Source organism: Neophocaena asiaeorientalis, unplaced genomic scaffold, assembly GCF_003031525.2.
Source record: "Neophocaena asiaeorientalis asiaeorientalis breed wild unplaced genomic scaffold, Neophocaena_asiaeorientalis_V1.1 scaffold828, whole genome shotgun sequence".
In the NCBI taxonomy this organism is placed as follows: domain Eukaryota; kingdom Metazoa; phylum Chordata; class Mammalia; order Artiodactyla; family Phocoenidae; genus Neophocaena; species Neophocaena asiaeorientalis.
Window position 1 is genome coordinate 2,082,191 of NW_020175443.1, and position 23,331 is coordinate 2,105,521.

Sequence of the window (23,331 nt, forward strand, 5' to 3'; positions counted from 1 at the left end):
GTTCCAAGGAAAGCATCTCAGAGACGGTGTGGATCAGAAAAGATGTGGGTGGTAGAAGGAAAGGGTGGGAGAAAAGCATACTGAGCAGAAAACGCAAGTGCAGAGAACACCTGCCCATTTGAAGAACCAGTTATTTCAGAATGATTGGAGTGTCCTGGCAAGAGACAAAGCTTTTCTGTCTGTCCTTCCTCTGTTTCATTAATTTTTTTTTAAAGAAATACAATGCCAAGGCACTAGTGGTTTAGCCCTATGGCAAACAGGCCCTCTGTTGTGGTTAGTGCCCAGCAGACCTGGGCTGGCTCTGGCTCTTAGAAGCTGAGCTTAAAGGCCTGGCCTTGGCTTCCCAACCTAGATACTTCTTAAGTGCAGGGACAGTATCTGATTCACTCTCTGCTCTGTCCTCAGACCTGGTACGGTGCTAAACAGCAGAAGGAGCTCAGTTAATATTTGTTGGATGAATAAGATGGCCACCTACGGGCTTCCCTGGTGGCGCAGTGGTTGAGAGTCTGCCTGCCGATGCAGCGGACACGGGTTCGCGCCCCGGTCCGGGAAGATCCCACATGCCGCGGAGCGGCTGGGCCCGTGAGCCATGGCCGCTGAGCCTGCGCGTCCGGAGCCTGTGTTCCGCAACGGGAGAGGCCACAACAGGGAGAGGCCCGCATACCACAAAAAAAAAAAAAAAAAAAAGATGGCCACCCAGTACCCTGAGGGAGGTCAATATTACCCTTTGGCACAATCCTGACAGTTTTGGGCCCCTAAGGTGGGCCCTGGGGTGTCTTTGAGCAATGAAGTGGTTAACTTAGCTGCAGGTTTCCTGTGACAGATTTGCTAAGTAGAACCTACTCGCAGAGCATCATACCCTTGATATTGTCAGCCAATTAATTCCTTAAGTACTCTAAGTAAAGTCCTGCTGATTTGATTTTATCTGTTTTTTAAGACTGATCTTTGATCATATCCCATTCCAGCTGGACTTCCTCTCCTCTCCTTCCCTCCTCTATTACTGACAGTGTGGGATCTAATTACCTCATCACCCCTTAATTTATTTATGAAAAGGCTGAGGTTAAAGAAAAGAAAGAAACTCCTGAGCCCTTCGGGACCTTCTGTAAAAGCTTGCCTTTTCCCATTCCCTCCTTTGTGCCGGATATAAACCTCCTTTTGCGTCTCTGGCAAGTTGGAATTGGTCTTACTTACAATTTTAGATAAATAAACTTCCCTCCCAGGGCTGAGTGGAGGCCAGCCCTGCAGGTTAAGCCTGGCCTGCGGACTCCCGATGGATCAATCAATCTATCAACAAGAATTCATTGATCCCACAGGAAGCAGCTTTCAAAATCAGCACACAGCTCCTGGGCGTCCTGGCATCCTCTTCACAAGACACTTGGGGAAGAGGCGTCTTTTGAAATTTTAAATTCTATTATAATTATTACACAAATAATACATGGATATGTTAATCTTTAAAAAAAATTGAATGACACAGTAATATGTGGAATAACAAGTGAAAGGCTTTCTCTGCCTTTCCTTGCATCTTATCCCACTGTTAACAGTTTGAGATTGTATCCTTTTATTCAGACCATTTAACAATGCGCTTTCCGACGTGTACACCTATATAAATAAACATCTAATTTTAAAACTAACATAAATGGGATCACAACCTAGTGAAGTTCTGCTACCATTTTTTTTTAAAACAATATGTCCTGGACATCCTTCCAGTTAGACCACACAGATCTATGTTTTAACGGCTGAAATAATATTTCACAGCACAGAGGTACCACTATTTATTTATCCTTCACATAGTTTCGAATTCTTCAGTATTTCAAGTACCGGTTCTCTGGGAATTATCCAGTCAATCATGCATTTATTGTGGGCTCACTATGTGCCGCGCACTCTACTCGGGGTTGGGGGTAAACAAAACAAACACCTAAAAATAGTTTTGAGTGATGGAAAGGGGGCATTTTCTTTTCCCAAGAAGACAGGCTGAAAATCGGTCTCTACATCGACCCTGGAGGCCGAGGAGTCCCCCGCCGTGTCTTCCCAGCCGTGAAAGGGGCCCCAGGACCCGTCGGTGCCGGCGAAGAAGACGGGTGGACGCCGCGAGCGCGCTTTTCAGGGAGAGGGTCTGAGAGCTGCGGGCCTGCAGCGAAGAGTCACTCATCACACACTACGTGCCGGGGGCTGGGCGCGGAGCAGGACGCGGGGCGCAAGTCCGGCGGGGCGGGGCCGAGCGGCGCGCGACCCTCGGCGCGCTCGGAGAGGTAAGGACCGGAGTGGCCTCTCTGGCCCCCATTCCCGCGGGCTCTATGACACCGCGCTGGCTCGCGGGACGGGGCGCGGTTGGCTGAGGAGGAGGAGACCATTTCACGCTGTATATCTCTCAGTAAGTCTCGCGCGGAACTCTCGCGAGAAATAGGAAGTACCGCGCTTGCGCACTGCTGTAGCGCCTGGTGGCGGTGGAAGGTCCGCTGGCGGGTGTCCGAAGGGAGACTGTCCGTGTGGAGGCCACTGCGCCCCCCGCGACTCACCACCATGAGCAGCACTTTAGCTAAGATCGCGGAGATCGAAGCCGAGGTAATGGGCGCTCGAACACTTCGTCCGAGCGTTCCTCTTCGGCAGCGTCTCTCCTGCCTGAACTTCCCTCAGCCTCCTCAGGACCGGGCCCGCGTTCCCCGACTCCCCTCATCCCGAGCCCGCGTTCTACACCTGTGCAACTTAGTCAGTGCCCCCTTCCAGCGTTCTGCGCCTGTCTGAACATTGTTTCTCTCAGTCTTCTCTTCTTTTTATGTGAGCAACACTGAATCCTATCCCCCCACTTCTGCCCTGACCTGCTCGCGTACTTAAGTATCTTTCTTTATCGCCCCTCGAACCGCCCTCCCCTTCCCCAGTCTCTACTTTGATGACCCCCTTTCCCAGAGTATTGCTCCCGGGAATATGATCTGGATGTAAATTGTCATTTGCGGTGGCTGTTGATTCCACCTGGATTGTTGTGTGACTGTATGGTCTGAAGTGCTCAGAGCTCTTTAAAATCGGTGGGGGCACACCAGGTACAAGCAGTTGAAAAGGAATCGGCAGCTGAGTTTTAGTCTAATCTGTGAATGCTGATTGTAATGACCTTGGTCATGTTTCTTCTGTTTGGGCCTCAGCTGTTTGCTCTGTAATGCGGGGAATGGTCTGCGTGATGGAGAGAATGGATTTTTACTCTTTTAAGTCTGACTTAAAATGGGTGTATTGAAGTTAGTGGGACCTAGATAAAAAACATCATTCTCTCAGAGCTGGGGGAGCATTCATTCTGGATGTTTTAACTTGTAGGAACTGCTTCTGATTTATGGCTGTGATTCCTCCCTTATAGATGGCTCGGACGCAAAAGAACAAGGCCACAGCACACCATCTAGGGCTGCTTAAGGCTCGCCTTGCTAAGCTTCGCAGGGAACTCATTACTCCAAAAGGTGGTGGTGGTGGTGGACCAGGAGAAGGTTTGTGTTTTGCTTCGACTTTCTTTTTCTTGGTATAATTTTTATTAAAGTAATAAAGGCATATGGTTTAAAAATAATTTAAAATTTTATATCAAAGTCGGTTTGTGTTTCCTAAGCCTAAATTCTTGAATTGTGTTTATTTTATTCTACTGATTTCTTTCTTTTTCTTTTTTTTTTTTTGGCCATGCCATGCGACTTGTGGGATCTTAGTTTCCTGAGCAGGGATCGAACCTGGGCCCTGGCAGCGAAAGCACTGAGTCCTAACCACTGGACTGCCAGGGAATTCCCAATTTTACTGATTTCAAAGGCAAATGAATATTCTCTAAGTGAACTAGGGTTTTATTTATGTATATCCTGTACTGATCCAAAATAGATTTACATTGGCTCACTGAAATATGTAAATAAATAGTCAACAAGATAAAGGAAATTAATGCAAAGGGAAGTGAAGGTAGAAAGAATAAGTTGAAGCTGAGAGATAAAAGTTAGGATGAAAAGTAATGTCATAAAGTCTGTACACTTCTTAGAGAAGGGCCACAAATTTGGCTTTGAATTTGTTTGCAACCCACTGTAAGAAAAGAAAACTCTGTCAGTGACACAGTCCCCGGAGTTTATAAGAAAAAAGAAAAGAAACCGATTTTTTTGATCAGTGGTTATATAATATTTGGGCCCTAAATACTGTGGGTACTAGAAAGGTATATAACATGTAGAGGTGTAAAGTTTTTACATCAAACACTCCATTTAATTTAAGAAAAAAAAATGTTGTGAAGAACCTAGGGGTAAAACAGGAATAAAGACACAGACTTACTAGAGAATGGACTTGAAGATATGGGGAGGGGGAAGGGTAAGCTGTGACAAAGCGAGAGAGAGGCATGGACATATATATACTACCAAACATAAGGTAGATAGCTAGTGGGAAGCAGCCACATAGCACAGGGAGATCAGCTCGGTGCTTTGTGACTGCCTGGAGGGGTGGGATAGGGAGTGTGGGAGGGAGGGAGACACAAGAGGGAAGAGATATGGGAACATATGTATATATATAACTGATTCATTTTGTTGTGAAGCAGAAACTAACACACCATTGTAAAGCAATTATACTCCAATAAAAAAAATAAAAAATAAAATAAACAAAAAAACTCCACTCCATTAAATATTGTGAATTGCTATGGGGGAATTTTGTGTGCTTAAGCTCTACCCTAGAGATAAAATGTAAAAATTTGGAGAAATAGGTTCTAGAGGGATAGGCAACCAGAATGTAAAAGGAATTACATGAGTCTCAACACTCCCAGGGATAACTTTCCTCCTCCTTTTTATATTTGTTGATGTTTTAGGATTTGACGTTGCCAAGACAGGTGATGCTCGAATTGGGTTTGTGGGTTTTCCATCTGTGGGGAAGTCAACACTGCTCAGTAACCTGGCAGGGGTATATTCCGAGGTGGCAGCCTATGAGTTCACTACTCTGACCACTGTACCTGGTGTCATCAGATACAAAGGTGCCAAGATCCAGGTGAGTCAGGCCTGCAGGCCAAGGAAGGGAAGAAATCAATTCTTTCATTTAAAAAACACTTATTTGGAGCTCTGTATATGCCAGGCCTGATCTTTGATCTACCAGGCCCTCACTGTCTAGTAGGGGAGATAGAGCAGTACATAAAAACAATAATACAGTGGGATATCGTTTGTGAAAACACAGAGGATGGAGGTGGGGGAAGGTCTGGTAAGGCAGAAAAAGCTGCATGTAGAAAGTGACAATGGGGTGGGTTTTGAAGTTCAAATAGAATTTCACCAGCCGAAGAATGTAAAGGACAGTTTTAAGCAGCCATAACAGTGAACAGCCTGCTGTGGTGTGAGCTTAGCTGTGGGACAGTGAGTAGTAGAAACAATCTGGAAAGGTAGGTTGGAGCTGAATTATGAAGGATCTTATGTTTCTGCTTAAGAAGTTGAATTTTATCTTGTACATAGCTAGGAGCCATCAGACACTTTAATAAATACCATGATCGGACCCTTTTGGTTTATTTATTTTTAATTAATTAATTTATTTTTGCGGTACGCGGGCCTCTCACTGTTGTGGCCTCTCCCGTTGCGGAGCACAGGCTCCGGACGCGCAGACTCAGCGGCCATGGCTCACGGGCCCAGCCGCTCTGTGGCATGTGGGATCTTCCCAGACCGGGGCACGAACCCGTGTCCCCTGCATCGGCAGGCGGACTCTCAACCACTGCGCCACCAGGGAAGCCCACTCAGACCCTTTTTAGAAAATAATTCTTATCTGTGAGGCTTAATGAAGTTGTCGTCTTGAGAAGTTCTCAGATAGATGATAGATTTAGGGCTCCCAAATGAGGAGTCCACTTGGGTATGAAAGAAGGAATGTGTAAAATGTAATGGAACACATTCTTTTTTGCTCCACAGCTAGGAAGGTAAGGTTCTGAATTTCATGGCATTTGAATCTAGACTAGAGGTTCCCAAACTTTCTAGTTCACAGGACCCTTAGTGTCTCAGCAATTATTTCCTGATAGTTTTCTGGTCCCAGTAATTTTTTATGGTGCTCCAGGCTAAAAGAAATAACCTAATGGTTCTGTTTGTTAAATAGTTAGATCCAAACAATTATTTATGTCCTTACAGCTACAGTTATTTACTAATGGGATATGGGCACTGCTGGGTACCATATAACTTCTCAAATTTTGGAATCAGATTGGATACTGCCACATTTGTTTCCTTTTCGACACCGATTTTTGTGTAGTGCTTATTTTTTACCATAGTAATCGCTGAAAAATCCAACTTCCCAAAGATTCGGATCTGATGTGATTGAAAGCAGTGTACTAGGATCTAATGGTGAAATTGTGGGCTTCTTGGATTTAGTAGTTCCCTCAGTGCTTGACAGATATTAAGAACTGCTGTTTCTTTTGAAAATTTAGAACGCCCTGAGTGCCTTGGCACATCATTTGGAAACTCTTGGTGTAGGTATTTGTTTTCCCTCTTGCTGAGCTACACAGTGAGTTGTGAAGTACATTCATGCTTCTTTATTATAGAATCTGAAGTAGTGAGGGACCAGTGTCCTGGTGGTATTTTCAGTGGCTTTTTTTCTTTCTGGTTAGGTACCCATGCAGATACTGTTAGGACATGTACCTTTCTAGGACTCCATGTCCAAATGTATATAGTAACAAGAATGAGGACACTTGGGCATATCTGGACCATTGCTTAATTTCATCTGGTTTCAGAGTCTTTGGCAGCTCAGAGAGTAACCTCTTTCCTGATGAGATGTTATGGCACCTCTCTCAGGGCTTCTGGGTATATCAGAATAAATAGCCACTTAACCCCTCTCTTTCCTTGTCTTTTCCTCAAAACCTTCATTTATTTCAGTCTCTTGATCTTTTTAGGTTTTTTTCTTCCTTTTTTCCATGGTACTTTCTTTTCCGTCTGTGCCCTCTGCCTCTGTTTTTCCTTCTGACTTTCTCCAGAAACCAAGTTAAGTAAGCATACTAGTAGGTGTGTTTAACTGGATTAAAATGCCCTCAGATGTTCTTTTAAAAGGCTGTTTTGTGGCAGAGGACTCATTATCTGTGACTTGGTGGGGAATGGTGTACAAAATTAGAACCACCTAATAAGAATTATAAAGAGGTAGAGTTCTGTTTTCTTTGTTGTTGTTAGGAAAGAAGATCTTTTTAACAATAAAGGTGCCTAAAAATGGTACCTCTTGAGGTAATTAATTACTATGTCTGGAGGTGTTCAAGTAATGGCTGAACCACCACTTAACCAGGGATGTACATATGTATACATATATATGTGTATACGTATATATGTGTGTGTGTATATATATATATATATGTATATATATAGACTTGTACCTGCTTTAATCTCTGAAGGCATTTGAGTTTGAAGTAGGTTAACATTCCAATTCTTAAAATCCTACAGTTACATGATTTGAAGAAATATTTTTTATTTTCTCATCTCTTAGTTGGTTGTAATCTGAAATTCAGAATTGTAAAGCATAGACTGTTTTTATTGGATGAAATATAGTTGCCACATTCAAATAGTTCAATGTAATTTTAAATATTTAAATAGTTTAATGTAATTTTAAATATTTCCCTCTCAAGAAAAGCTAAAGTTAACTTGCTTTTACATTTGTAGGGGCTTCAATAAATTTCTCCGCCATGTTCAGGTGCCATGGCTCTTGCTCTCTTGTCTCAGTATAAAGCCTTTTGCTGATGGAATACTTTTTTTTTTTTTTTTTTAAAGCAGGCAGGGATTTACAAAGTGGTGGAAGTAGATTACAGAATCTTTGGGAGGGCTGAAGAAATACACTTTAGACTTAATTTCTTAGGAACAACTGATGATAGACGTTTTGTTTTTTCAGACATCTTTATTGAAATGTAATTCACATACAGTTAACTGCACAGGAAGTATACAATTTGATAAGTTTTGACATATCTATAAACTGGTGAAAATATCACCACAATCAAGATTGTGAGCATATCATCCCCAAAGTTTCCTCATGCCCCTTTCATCCTGTAGTTTACATGTTAAGAGTTTTATATAAATAAGACCATGTGTAAATATAAATGAACTCTTTTTTGGCTGGTTTCTTTCACTTAGCATAATTATTTTGAGGTTCTCTTATATCACCCTGCTTCCCCTAATATTAGCACCTTACATAAACATAGAATAATTATCAGTAATAGATTAACTCTGGTGCAGTACTAGTCACTAAACTATAGAACTTGTTCGAATTTTTACCAGTTTCCCGACCAGTGTTCTTTTTCAAGATTCTATTTGTGATCATCCCATTTTACGTTCGGTTCTTTCTCCTATTCTGCCACCTGTAATAGTTCCTCAGTCCTGTCCTTCATGATCCTGACACTCTTAAAAGAGTGCTGATTAGTTATTTTGTAGACTGTTCCTCAATTTGGATTTCTCTGATGTTTTCTTATGATTATACTGAGGTATTATATTTTTTTGGCAAGCATACTACAGAAATGGTGGTATGTCCTTCTCAGTGCATCTTAGGGATTCATGATGTTAGTATATATTATTGGTAATATTGACCCCCATCAGTTGGTTAAAGTGGTGTCTGTGGGGTTTCTCTACTGTAAAGCTATTATCTTTCTTTTTGTAGTTAATAAATATCTTGGGGGAGATACTTTGAGAAGATACAAATCCTGTTTCACAAACTTGCCCACTCATTTTAGCATTCATCTGGATCTCATATGCAACAGTTATTACTGTGCTTCTTGCTTAATGGTGATTCTCTATTTTTCTCTTTCCTACTACATTTGTTAATTGGAATTCTATTATATGGAGGAGCTATTCCTTCTCTCCCATTTATTTATTGAATTTGTGTCATTGTGGGCTCATGGATATTTATTTCATGGATTATAATCCAGTACTACCATTATTTTATTACTCACATTGTTCCAGGTGTGACTGTTAGGAACTCCTTCAGGTTGGCTCCTTTGTTCTTTCCAGAAGCCCCCATCTTTTTGTGTGTAATGCCTTATTTTTTGGTACCACATGATGTTCCAGGCTAATCTTATATTTTCCCTGCCCCAGCCCTGGAATCTGCCACTTCTGAAGGAGTGCGCGTTCCTTTTATTGGAGACAGATGTTTAGAAATCAAGATCTGGTGTGCTCATTAGCCCCCATGTAGCCTTTTAAATCAGTGTAACTAAAGTTTCCAAGTCAAGGCAGGTGTATTGAACATAAATTACGTTTTTTGAAAGAGAAAGGGTAGCTCAATTTAACTGGTGGGTTGTATCAGTTTTAGAGGAGGTAATGTTATTTATTATGTAGTGAGGAATAGGAAGGACATTTTGACCAGGTTCTTGAATGGAAAAGTTGAACTCTCTAAGCACCTCCTGAGTTTGTTCTTTTTCCTTGTGGTTTATTTAATGTGAAGTTTATTTCTGTGATATCAGATATGCTTATAGCAAAGACTAGTTATTGTTGTTGCTGTTTTTTGCCTTGCCGCGAGGCTTGTGGGATCTTAGTTCCCAGACCAGGGATCGAACCTGGGCCCTCGGCAGTGAAAGCGCGGAGTCTTAACCACTGAACTGCCAGGGAATTCCCCAGCAAAAGCTAGTTTTAAATGATGTTTTGATAAGCTGCAGCTATATACCTGTCTGTTCATATGGATAATTCAGTATTGGCCATACAGTAGTATGGCCCTTGGTATTTTCAGATTTTACATATGCTCTTAACAGACTCTCAAGGGCTTATAACTATAGTTTGTGAATTTGAATCATCGGTGCTATGGATTTGGTTTTGATGTTCTCATCATTAAGTACATACACTGTGACTTCTGTGAAGTTTTACTTTATTGCATTTCCTGGGCAATTGAGTGGTCATTTTCAACTGGGGACACCTATCAGAGTCACCCATGGAGCCTTCTGAAATACAGATGAATATCTGAATCCTGCTTTGGCCCTTCCAAATCAGAATTTACAGGGATGAAGCTCAGATATCTGCTTTTTTTTTTTTTTTTTGGCGATACGCGGGCCTCACTGTTGTAGCCTCTCCTGTTGCGGAGCACAGGCTCCGGACGCGCAGGCTCAGCAGCCATGGCTCACGGGCCCAGCCGCTTCGCGACATGTGGGATCCTCCCGGACCGGGGCACGAACCCGTGTCCCCTGCATCGGCAGGTGGAGTCTCAACCACTGCGCCACCAGAGAAGCCCCTGCATTTTTAATTGTTTTATAGGTGATTTTTATGTGCTTGCCTGATTAAGAATGGCTGCAGAAATTTTTGTGAACTGGAGGATTCACAAAGGTCTCAGGATTTATTGCTTGTGAATGTCATGATCCACTTATTATCTATAGTAAGGAATTTGTATGGAGCATCAGCCTTCTGAAAAGTGGGGGAATATTGAAAAATATTAGTTAGAATAATGGATTAAGGCCCCCAAAATGTGGATTATAATCTTGTTTATTAAGACTGTGACTTTGGGCAAACCACTTAACCTCTATGAATCTCAACCAATATCCTTATTCACAGACTTACTAGGCATTTTGAACTAGATAAAGTATGTAAGAACCTTGCAGCTGACATTTAGTAGATGCTTAGTAAAAGTAAGATTTACACATTCACTTATAAGGAAGATTGGATTTGGATCTCCTAAATTTTGACTACTTGAGAAATAAATCATTCTATTTGATCTGTTCAGATTTATAATCAGTTTTTCCTTTTCTCTCCGTAATCTTCCAGCTTCTGGATCTCCCAGGTATCATTGAGGGTGCCAAGGATGGGAAAGGTAGAGGTCGTCAAGTCATTGCAGGTGAGTGTTCCAGGGCCACCATCCCAGGATATCATCCCTTTACTGGGTACTGTTCCTTTAGATGGGACTGTTGGGCTTGGAGTTGGTACCACCATGAAGGGCATAGTTTTACCTGACTTCTCACTGGAATAGAATGTCGGAACTTAAAGGGACCTCAGAGAGTATCAGTCCAGATCCCCATTTGCAGAGAAACACTAAGGACAGGAGAAGTGAAGTGCGTTGGTGCAGTGTTGCACTGTTGTGGCAGATTCAGAGCTAGAACTCAGGTTTCCTGACTCCCACCCATGCCTTTTCTTCTTCTTTCCTTTTTATTTGAGGTAAAATACTATAAAAGGATAATCATAGGGGAATTCCCTGGCAGTCCAGTGGTTAGGACTCTGCACTCTCACTGCCGAGGGCCCGGGTTCAATCCCTGGTCGGGGAACTAAAATCCCACAGGCTGCAAGGCACGGCCAAAAGTAAATAAATAAATAAAGGCTAATCATAAATTGCAATAATCTGCTACCCCACCTCTTTTCACCTTTAGTGTCATTCTCCATTGGCAGGTACTGACAAGTCTTCAACTGTTTCTTCTATTTCATATTTTAAAATGTTATGCTTATATTGCTATTTCATGACTAATTAATTTTAGATACCATCTGTTGGTTTCATGTTATGGTAGGAAATTAGCTCTCATACTCCATGTCTCTTTTCCTATTCTTTCAAAGAAGTTGTATGATAATTTTTAGTTAACTCACTAGTTGTGGTATATATTATTATGTAATGACTGTCTGACTTTTGTTGTACTGAGTTAAGTAGTGTGTTATGACTTGGTTTCTTTTCTGTTGAGATCTGTTTTTGAAGTTTGTTTTTCATGGAGTTAATAATTGGTTCTTGTTTTATTTTGTTTACTTTTCTGTTTGTTAATATTTTTCACATGTTCCAATAGATCAAATGCCTATTAATCAGTAGTTTTCTAGATACTTGAATACAGTTCCAAATACAGTCTTACTGCTTTCATTATCTCCCCTCAACCCTGACACTACCTTCCTTTACCCTTTGTCTTTATGCCTCAATCTGGATTGATTGCTTTCTAGACCAACACTGTCCAGTAATGGAAATGTTCTACAGTAATGGAAATGTTTTGAATTTGTGCTGTCCAATATGGTAGTTGTAGGTGTGTGGCTGTTGATCACTTAAAGTGTGCCTGGTGCAATTGAGTAACTGAATTTTAAATTTTATTGAATTTTAATTAATTTAAATTTGAATAGCCCCAGGCAGCTAGTGGATGCTGTATTGGATAATGTAGCTCTAGGCTTTTTGCATGGCTGTCATCCTGAGATTTTCTTTTGTGTTCTTGTGTGGGATCCCCTATTTCTTAGAGTCAGCGTCTTACCTTTTTTGGGTTATTTTAATGTTTTGCTGAAGCACATTCTTTAGAAACTTACTGAAAAAGAGTGAATGATAGGTACATTGTTCTGGTTTTTCTTTTCATGTTTGAAAGTATTTTTATTCTACCCGTATATTATTAATTTAGCTATTTATGGAATTATAGGTTTGAAGTCATTCATGGATGACTATCAGAAATATGCTAAATTAAAAGAGCCAGGCACAAAAGACTAGATTTTGTATAATTCTATTTATATGCAATTCTAAAACATGCAGCTTAATCTAGGGTGACAGAAAAGCAGGTCAGTGGACTTCCCTGGTGGCACAGTGGTTCAGAATCTGCCTGCCAGTGCAGGAAACACAGGTTCGAGCCCTGCTCTGGGAAGATCCCACATGCTGCAGAGCAACTAAGCCCGTGTGCCACAACTACTGAGCCCACGTGTTGCAACTGCTGAAGCCCGTGCGCCTAGAGCTCATGCTCTGCAACAAGAGAAGCCACTGTAGTGAGAAGCCTGCATACTGCAACGAGAGAAGGCCTGTGCTCAGCAGCAACGAAGACCCAACGCAGCCAAAAATAAATAAATACATTTTAAAAAAAGAAGAAGAAAAGCAGATTAATGGTTGACAGGGAATTGAGGGGAAGATTCATTGCAAAGGGGTATAAGGGAGCTTTTGGAGGTGATGGAAATCCTCTGAATCTCAGTTTCTGTGGTGGTTATACAGGTATATACATTTGTCATCAAACCACGTGCTTAACACTATTTTTTATAAATTGTATCTCAAAAAAGTCGACAAAAAATATGCTAACTGGATAATCTTATTCTTTTAGAATTCTTACTGTTTTAAATCTTTCTGAACTTTTTCAGGAATTCAGGTTATTATCTTCATCCCAAATTATTTTTCTACTAGTGTATCTAGAAGTTGACACATCCTCTAGATACACTAATAGAAAACAAAGAATACATTGCAGATTGACTTCTGGCATAAATCTTTGGAAAGCTTAAGAACTTCATGTGTGTCTGTGTATTTATAAAAAAAAAAAATCCTTTGTCTCTTAAGTGTAGGAACTCTAGACCACCCCCTCCCCCTTTTGGAGTATTTGAATTATGTTCCACCCCCTCCCCCTTTTGGAGTATTTGAATTATGTTAAGTCTTTAATGAGCTTTGAAAAAAATTTTATTTTCAATTCTTCAGTGGCCAGAACGTGTAACTTGATCTTGATTGTTTTGGATGTCCTGAAACCCTTGGGACATAAGAAGATAATAGAAAATGAGCTGGAAGGCTTTGGCATTCGCTTGAACAGCAAACCCCCCAACATTGGCTTTAAGAAGAAGGATAAAGGAGGCATTAATCTCACGGCCACTGTAAGTGGAAAAGGTGATATGGGGCAGGTTGCTGAAGGAACTGGGGTGGAGAGTGGATTGTGGTACATAGACATTGACATTTGGAAATTGCCTGGCTTCTCCCAGCACTAATTGAGGTAATACAATGATGTTGTAATGACTGAGAGAGTAGGACAAGAGTCGGTCTCAGACTTACTTACCTTTGTGACTTTATTTCTTCCTTTGGGTTATTTGGGGTGATATGGGACTAAAGACCAGTCTTATGTTTGCATGAAGTAGATGGCTGCTGATATCATCTATTTTCATTCATTCAACACAGATTTATAGAGCACCTACCATGGGCCACACATTGTTTTAGGCTTTCAGGGGGAATGGAAGAGGGAGCAAAATAGACAAAAATTCCGGCCCTTAGATTCTAATGGGGAAAGTAGCAAACAAAATTAATGAGTGATTATAGTATATTAGATAATGATAAACTAAGGACAAAAGTAAACTAGGGAAAGAGGATGGAGAGTGTTGGTGGGAGGGTTGCAGTTATTTTTTTTTTACATCTTTATTGGAGTATAATTGCTTTACAATTGTGTGTTAGTTTCTGCTTTATAACAAAGTGAATCACTTATACATATGTTCCCATACCTCTTCCTTCTTGCGTCTCCTGGGTTGCAGTTTTAAGTAGGTTGATCAGAGAAATCTTCACTGGGGTGACATGAAGGAGTGAACCAAGTGAATATCTTGAGGAAGAGCGTTTCATGTTGAGGGAACATCCAAGTGCAAGGCCCTGAGGTGGAGGGTTCCTTTGCACATTTGAGGAACAGAAGAGTGAGCAGGCAGGAGAGTGGTAAGAAACAAAGTCATAGTATAGGGCCAAACATGCTTTTACTTTGCAGGAGATGGGTAACTTTTGGTTGGGTTCCAGTCTGTGGAGTAAAATTGATTCAGGTTTTAATGGAATCAATCTGGTTGTTGAGAACAGACTGAAATGGGTTAAGTACAGAAGCACAGAACCCATTTAAGAGGTTATTGCAATAATCTAGTCAAGAAGTGATGGCTTCTTAGACCAGAGTTGTAACAGTGGAGGAGATGTGGAGTGGTTGATTGTGGAAAGATTTTGGAAATAGTTGGTAGGAATTACAGCTGGACTGGATATGGGTTGTCAGAGAAGGAGGTGATGGTGAGTTTTTGTTCTGAGCTAGAAAAATGGACTCTCATGACTAAAATAGTAGGACTTTGTGTAGAATAGGTTTGGAGAGGAGGGGAAGATCAGATGTTCAGTTTGAGATGCCAGTGACACTCAAATTAGACCTCCAAGTGTTACTGTCAAATAGGCATGTGAGGAATGATCTGGGTTGGAGCTATACATTTAGTGGTTATCAATTTTAAAGCCATGAGCTTAGCTGAGATAACTTAGCTGAGGAAGCAAATATAAATAGAAAAGAGGTTCAAGGATTGAGCTTTGTGACACCTCCCTCCATCCCCCACAATGATTAGACGCTGGGAGATGGGAAGAATCAGCAAATAAGACATCTCAGACAAAGAAGAAGGAAAACTGGAAGAGTTTAGAATCCTGGAAGCCAATTAAAGAAAGTGTTGCAGATTGGTAGAACGATCAATTCTGTCAATTGCTGCTTCTAAGTCATATAATTGAAGAATGAGAATTTCCTACAACATTTAACATTCTAGAGGTCCAGATTATTTGACTGGCATAGGTTTAAGCTGTCCTGCCCAAAAGATCTTTTCTATTATCCTGTCATAATGTTTGAACATTCTTTCTGTATTTTTGCTAAGGCTGCCATAATAAAGTACTATATAGACTGGGTGGCTTGAACAACAGAAATTTAATTCTCTTAATTTTGGAGACTGGATATCTGACATCAAGGTGTGAGCAGGACTGGTTTCTTCTGACACCTCTCTCCTTGGCTTGTAGATGGCTGTCTTCTCCTCTGTCTTCATATGACCTTCCCCTCTGTGTCTGTGTCCTAATCTCCTTTTCTTGTAAGGATGTGAGTCACATTGGATTAGGGTCCACCCATATGACCTCATTTTAATTTAATTACCTCTTTAAAGACCCTATCTCCAGTCACATTCTGAGATACTGGGATTAGGTCTTCAACATATGAATTTGGGTGGGGATGGGGACACAATTCATGCCATAGCACATTCCTTTGAGTTTGGAAAGATTTTTAGTTTTTGAGTATTTCCTACTAAAAGTCAGGTACTCTCATCCAGGATAATGGTCTTTAGAAATAAGTTTGCACCTTATCTAGGATTATCCAGGTACATCGGTAGATACTCTTAAGAGGTTTTTTTTTGCTCTCTGACCAGTCATTGTCTTCTATGCCCTTTCAGTGCCCTCAGAGTGAACTGGATGCTGAAACTGTGAAGAGCATTCTGGCTGAATACAAAATCCATAATGCTGACGTGACTCTGCGTAGTGATGCCACAGCAGATGACCTCATTGACGTGGTGGAAGGAAACAGGTGCTGACTAAATGTGCCTGAGTTTGAATTTGAAGCCTTGTAATGGCAACAACATTGGATTATGAATCTGGCAGACATTGATTCTAACTCCAGTTGTGCTGTTATCTTAAATAATAGTGGGCCTTGCGTTCTTTAGCTGTAAAATGAAGGGTTGGTCTTGATTACTGACATCCTTCTTTGCTCTGCAATTTGATCATGATAATCTAATTGCTTGTTTCAGTTACTTGCTGTGAACTAGGCTATCCCCTAAGCTCTGTGTCATATGATGGTTGAAGCTCTGTATCATATGATGGTTGAAGAGGGTAGGTTCTCAATCTGCTCTCACAGAATTAATTCATCTGAGAAATCTTGTAGGCTGTTCTGAAGAACTGAGAGCAGACTGGCTGTGTCTATTTTCTCTAAGGGAACAGAGCTGAAACCCTATTCCATGAGACATTACTATTACTAGTATTTGAAATTAAATTATAATTGAAACTACTGTTAAAATTATTTCTGGCATTTTAAAATAAACTATTTATTTATTTATTTATAGCTGCGTTGGGTCTTCGTTGCTGCACGCAGGCTTTCTCTAGTTGCGGCGAGCAGGGGCTACTCTGTTGCGGTGCGCGGGCTTCTCATTGCGGTGGCTTCTCTTGTTGTGGAGCATGTACTCTAGGCGCACAGGCTCAGTAGCTGTGGCTTGCAAGCTCTAGAGCACATGCTCAGTAGTTGTGGCACCTGGGCTTAGTTGCTCCACGGCATGTGGGCTCTTCCTGGACCAGGGCTTGAACCCATGTCCCCTGCATTGGCAGACAGATTCTTAACCACCGTGCCACCACGAAAGTCCATTTCTGGCATTTTGAAAACAAATAAAAGCTAGTGCTTTGAGTTACGTGTTTTGGAAGTGAGGTAATTGAAGCCTGAGAAGTTGTGGCTTGCCTAATTATTAGTAACCTTAGCTGCCCTATTGATTGAACATTAGGATTATGACTTTGCTAGATGTATTAAAATTTTTTTTTTATTCTTTAAAAGTTATATTATTAGAAATATATTTACATTCTTACAGTTCATAAAAGAACTCTGGGAACTGGACTCTGAGACTTGCCCAGGGACACATGTATAGAAAGCGACAGAGCTGGGAATAAATTCATTCTTTGTGACTCCAAAGCTTGTGTTCTTTCCACTGCAGGATGCTTTCTCAGTAATTAGTTGCATGACTAGGGACTACGGCTTGAGTTTTGTTACTTCTCAACCCATAGTTCACTTTTTGGAGGTTCTACCTGATTTTGGTAGGAAGCTTTTTCTTTTTTTTGGCTGACTTTCTTATGACCCCATTTAAGAATCTCTGATTTGGGGTCCTGGGTGAGAGGGTGCTGATAATCAGACTGACAGTCTTGTCCACAGCTCCAGACTCACGTACTGTTTTTCTTCTACAGAGTCTATATCCCCTGTATCTATGTGTTAAATAAGATTGATCAGATCTCCATTGAGGAATTGGATATCATCTATAAGGTGCCTCACTGTGTACCCATCTCTGCGCATCACCGCTGGAATTTTGATGACCTGTTGGAAAAGATCTGGGACTATCTGAAACTAGTGAGGATGTAAGTCTTAGTGGATAGGGTAATATTACTGTAGGATTTAAACCAGACTGTCCTAAAATGATACCCTCTAGAGCTCATTAACATAATCTATTTTTGGAGATATAAATAAGTTAATTCCTCTCATCTGCGAGGCTATATTGAGGGCACTTTCTTCCTCAAGATAGAGGTTATCTGGGTCTGATCTCCGGGGTGATGGAGGGTTGATTTGCATTCACACATGAAACATTCCAAGAAGTAGGCAACCTCTATTCCCTCTGTGTTCTAGTTACACCAAACCCAAAGGCCAGTTGCCAGATTACACATCCCCAGTGGTGCTGCCTTACTCCAGGACCACGGTCGAGGATTTCTGCATGAAGATTCACAAAAATCTTATCAAAGAATTTAAATAGTAAGTATCGTGGGCCCATGGTGCCTTCTTTTCCCTGTGAGCTACTGGTTCTACTAATAATTCTTAGGATAGTATTATAGAAATTAGGCATCAGGAGATGCTTGCTTGGTTAGAACTTTGCACGGTCTTCTTAAAACCATGCCAGCTTGGAGCAGGAAGGACCCTAAAAGCCTTTTCAGGTTGGGAGGGCTGACAGTACAAAGTGCTCTGACTTTCTCTTTTTAATTCGTCTTCCTCTTGGCAAACACAAAATGTTAATTCTTCCTGCCAGCATCGTACTGGGCTTCACTGGGTACTGAGGGCCTCTCTAAACCTTTTGCAGGAGTAAGTCCCCCTGATCTTTCTCGTACTCCTCACTGCTGATACAGGTGGAATTTTTTTTTTTTTTTTTTTTTTTTGCCACAATGTGTGGCACGTGGGATCTTAGTTCCCTGACCAGGGATTGAACCCATGCCCCCTGCATTGGAAGCGTGAGTCTTAACCACTAGACTACCAGGGAAGTCCCGAAATATACTTCTTTTAACATCTTATTTTGAACTAATTTTAGACTTACAGAATAGTTGCAAAAATAGTAATAGAGTTTCCTTATATCCTTCACCCTACTTTCCCTAACATTATCAGCTCACATAAGCATAATACAATCATCAAGAACAGAGGTTAGTATTGGTACAATATTATTAACTAAACTATAGACCTTATTTGAATTTTAATACCTTTGCTACCAGCATCCTCTTTGTGTTTCAGGAATCTACATGGGATTTTAGCTGTTACTTCTCCCTAGTCTTCCAGTCTGCCAGTAATATTTCCTTAAGTCTTTCAGTGTCTTTGATCTTGGCCTTTTTGAAGAGTACTGATCAGTTATTTTGTAGAATGTCCCTCACTTTGGGTTTGTCTAATGTTCTCTCATGATTGAAGTGGGATTATGCATTTTTGGTAAGAATACCACAAAAATGATGATGTGTCCTCAGTTTGCATCATATCACCGGATTCATGATGTTGATGTATCTTATTATTATTTATTTTATTTATTTATTTTTTTGCGGTACGCGGGCCTCTCACTGTTGTGGCCTCTCCCGTTGCGGAGCACAGGCTCCGGACGTGCAGGCTCAGCGGCCATGGCTCACGGGCCTAGCCGCTCCGCGGCATGTGGGATCTTCCCGGACCGGGGCATGAACACGTGGCCCCTGCATTGGCAGGTGGACTCTCAACCACTGCACCACCAGGGAAGCCCTGATTATTATTATTTTAAAATTTATTTTATTTATTTATTTTTGGCTGTGTTGGGTCTTAGTTGGTGCACGCAGGCTTTCTCTAGTTGCGGGGAGTGGGGGCTACTTTTCATTGCAGTGCGCGGGCTTCTCATTGTGGTGGCTTCTCGTTGCGGAGCACAGGCTCTAGGCATGCAGGCTTCCGTAGTTGTGGCTCCTGGGCTCTAGAGCGCAGGCTCAGTAGTTGTGGTGCACGGGCTTAGTTGCTGCACGGCATGTGGGATCTTTCTGGACCACGGCTCGAAGCCATGTCGCCTGCCTTGGCAGGCAGATTCTTAACCACTGCGCCACTAGGGAAGCCTGATGTTGATATATCTTATTGATGGTAATATTTACTTTGAAAACTTGGTTATGTTGGTGTTGGCTGGGTTTCTCTACTGTAAAGATACTGTTCTCTCTTGTTTGATAAATGTCTTGGGGAGGTACTTTGAGACTATGAAGATCTGTTTCTCTTCAGATGTTTACCTGCTGATTTTAACATCTATGGTGGAGCTTGTCTGCAACATTTATTGCTGTGTTGTTTGCTTAATGGTAATTCTTTATTTCCCTCTTTCATTTTACATTTATTTATTGGAATTCTATTGTGAGTTATAGCTAGCTCTTCTCCTCTGTTTATTAATTCATAATTTATTTTTATTAGTATGAGCTCTTGGATATTTATTCAATGGTGTTATAATCCAATCCTGTCGTTATTTTGTCACTCAAATTGTTCCAGCTTTTGCCGTTAGGAGCTCCTTCAGATTGGCTCCTATGTTCTTTTTGATAGGCTGCCATCTTTTATTTATTTATTTTTTAAACATTTCCTTACCTTTCGGCACTACTAGATGTTCCTGATTCATAGTGATTTTTCCTACACCAGCCCTGGAATCAGTCACTTATCCAAGAAGCCTGGGTTTACAAGATCTGTGTGCTAGGCCTCCTCATTGTTAGTGGGCTGTTGTTGCTTGTAAGGCCCTCTTAGCAGACAGAGTTAGGAAATGTATGTAAGGATACTAACCTGTACTTACAAGTCCATCTGTATTTCTTTATCTCTCTTGTCTTATGTATGTATCTATTTAATTTACCCATCCATCCTATCTATCTATATTAAGAACCATCAGTTTATTTATTGTTACCTCTGATTCCAGTTCAACACCACAGGGTTCATTTTAGCCTTCTCCTTTTTCTTATTTTAACTTCTCTCTCCAGCAGTGAGAAACGTGGCTGTCATTATCTATAATCTACTTATTTAATTCTAGTATATATAAAAAGTAGTTCAGACCTGCAACCTATAATTCTGTGAGAAATATTTTAACTAACTGAATTACAGTATTTATCAATAATTCTTTTTATCTTTACAGGCTGAAATTTTAAAAATTGTTTTAAAAACAAGAGAAAAAAACAAAAATAACAAAAAAAATAAAATAAAAACGAGAAAATAGAAAGTAATTGTAGAAAATTAGGAAAGCATAGAAATAGTTTTTATTTAATTAATTAATTAATTTATTTTTGGCTGCATAGCATGAAGGATCTTAGTTCCCTGACAGATATCGAACCCATGTCCCCTGTAGTGGAAGCGTGGAGTCTTAGCCACTGGACTGCAGGGGAAGTCCAGAAATAGTTTTTTAAATATTCATACTTGTTTCTGACCCTAAGAATACTGAAAGAGTGAAGTCCTTTATTAAGCTTCACATTCCTTTTATCAAAAGTAACTATCCACACACAGGTGCTAACTTCTACTGCCCTCAAATCATTATATTTTGACACATACTTGAATCAGTGAAGGAGAATCTTGGGAGAAGTTAGACATTTTCTTTTTTCAAAATTTATAGATTTCTGGATAGTTCCTGCCTTCCATGGTAACAGAACACTGTTCAAAGCCTCTGAATTGTAGCTTAACCAAGGAATTAAAGGGGAGAAAAATATTTTGGAGAAGAGACATATGAAGGCAAATAGAATTTTATTTGGTCACTATTTTCCTGTTTTTGTTTTTAAATTATTGCACAAGTAGCATTTTAACTGTCTTAATAATAAAAAAAATTCAGCTTTAGGCCTACTAATTATGACGTGTCCCTGTTGCATTCCCTTTGTGTCCTTGACCACATGCACACATCCTTTGATAATTTACTATATAAATGTTTTCTCTGTGTTATAAGATTTATATATATAATTTTTATAACCATAGTTTTCCTATCTTTTGCTACTTTATGTAAGTTTCTAGTCTTAACGCACAGACCTTTCCCTTTTTATTTCTTTAATCCAAAAGTAGGATTAATGATTATATGGCTTATGATATGTTTTGCTGCATTGCTTTCCGAAAGGGCTGAACCTGTTTACATTTTGCCATCAGCAAAATACAAGGCACTGACTCTATTGCAGGCATTGAATTTGACTGCTAAAAATTAGTTTTCTAACTTAAGATAGTAAAATGGTTGCGCTGCATTTATCTTGCTTGTTAGTACATTTGAAAGATTTTATATATATTTGTTTTACTAATGGTGATGTATCTCTTCTTGTTATTTGTTTATCTGTTTTTATTTAAAAAAGTGAAATCTTGTTTAATGATTATTTTTTTGGGGGGAATAAAGATTTTTAAAGCAAAGACAATATAAAAATAACATGGCCAATGTTTTCTACCCCTTGGTACATAGTTCTTAGTCTCTGAGGCTGGTATCAGTGTCTTGTTCACTCATTTCCATCAGTAGCACATCATACTGTTAGTATTGGAAGCCCATGGATAAAAATTACCTTTCTATATTCTAAGAAATCAGGAGACCTATCAGTTATGGCTTCTTGATAGGGAAGGAGAGTTTTCCTAGTTTGGCTGAGGAAGGAGGTCCTACATTTCTTATTAGTACCCACTGATGGTTTCAGTAGACCCCATAAAAACTGGTATTCTCTAACAGTCTGTAAATAACTGACATTGCATTTGTAGGAATCAATTTCCAATCAGTTATTTCAGGGTTTTTCTCTATTAAAAACATATGCTTTCTCCTTTTAATTTTGAATTAGTCTTGTCATACTTCTCATTTGTATTTTTTCTCTTTGACTTTCATAAGTTGGCTTTGGAGCAAGAGGAACCACACAACTTCCGAAAATCTTTGCCACTTTTTATGTGAAGGTTCCAGTGTGCCACACTGCTTGGGAAGCTAAAGCCTTTGGGCTTTGACTGGGGACAGGGGACCTTGGATATTGCAGGCCTTTGGCTCTTAAGAGCTGGAATGCTAAATCTGAGCAGAAAGTGGCACCTAGGTAGATAGAAGCTAGGTGATTATTTACGCTAACTGTTCTTTTTTTCCTTCCATACAGCGCTCTGGTGTGGGGTCTCTCTGTGAAACACAATCCTCAAAAAGTGGGTAAAGACCATACGTTGGAGGACGAGGATGTCATTCAGATTGTGAAGAAGTGACACCATCCCCTTCACCATCTGCCAGGCCATGGCTGCTTTCTCCATGATCAAACACCTGACTCCAAGCCCCTCCTGGCTTTGGCAGCCACTGGATCAGGATACAGGGGAGGGAGATGGAGGCACCCAAATTGGAACTTCACTTGTCTTAACTTGGTGTCACCTTGTATGTTGAGCTGCATAAAGGACCTGGTAGGCCAGCAAACTATGTACAGTTCATGTGTCATTGTCAGAATTTGTTTTGAGGAGGACTGAATGAGGATGGGTATGTGTAGTGAGGCAGCTGCAGAAGGAGTACTTGGGAGCTTGGTCTTGTATGTGAAATGGGTAAAAATGTGACTGCAACATCTCACTTGATGGTTAGTTGTGAGAAACCCTTCCAACTCAGTGTGGGTTTTGGTCCTTTCAGGTGGTCTTTCCCAGATGATACTGGAGAAAGGAAGGACTTGATGTAAGTTAACTGATTATTCCCTGCAACGCTAGCTATTTTGGGAGATGGTGTAGTATGGCGGTTGAGTAAAATACTCTGACCAGGCACATCAGGCCTTTGAATGGCAGGCCCACCTCTAATTAACTGTGGAATCCTGCATAAATTACTCAATCTCTATAAACTTCAGTTTTCTCATGTAACATGGAGATGGTAATAACACTTACCTTCTGGAGTGGAGATTCTTAGTATTAAGAGAGATGGTACTTGTAAAATGCTTACTAGCACAGTATCTGGCATATAAGTACTTGGTGAATGTTGGCTCTTGTTTTCACTGGTTCCTTTCCTTTAGTTAGAGCACAGCTGTGTA

The 23,331-nt window shown here is 40.5% G+C and overlaps 1 protein-coding gene across 1 annotated transcript; it reads left to right on the forward strand.

The window, feature by feature from the left end:
• Positions 1 to 2,377: 2,377 nt before the first annotated feature.
• Positions 2,378 to 22,751, forward strand: DRG1 (developmentally regulated GTP binding protein 1). Its single transcript, XM_024768047.1, has 9 exons — positions 2,378 to 2,562; positions 3,341 to 3,464; positions 4,793 to 4,968; positions 10,653 to 10,722; positions 13,285 to 13,454; positions 15,780 to 15,910; positions 17,326 to 17,493; positions 17,759 to 17,881; positions 22,438 to 22,751. The coding sequence occupies exons 1-9, from the start codon at positions 2,521 to 2,523 to the stop codon at positions 22,535 to 22,537; spliced, it is 1,104 nt and encodes a 367-aa protein (XP_024623815.1). The 5' UTR covers positions 2,378 to 2,520; the 3' UTR covers positions 22,538 to 22,751.
• Positions 22,752 to 23,331: the final 580 nt, after the last annotated feature.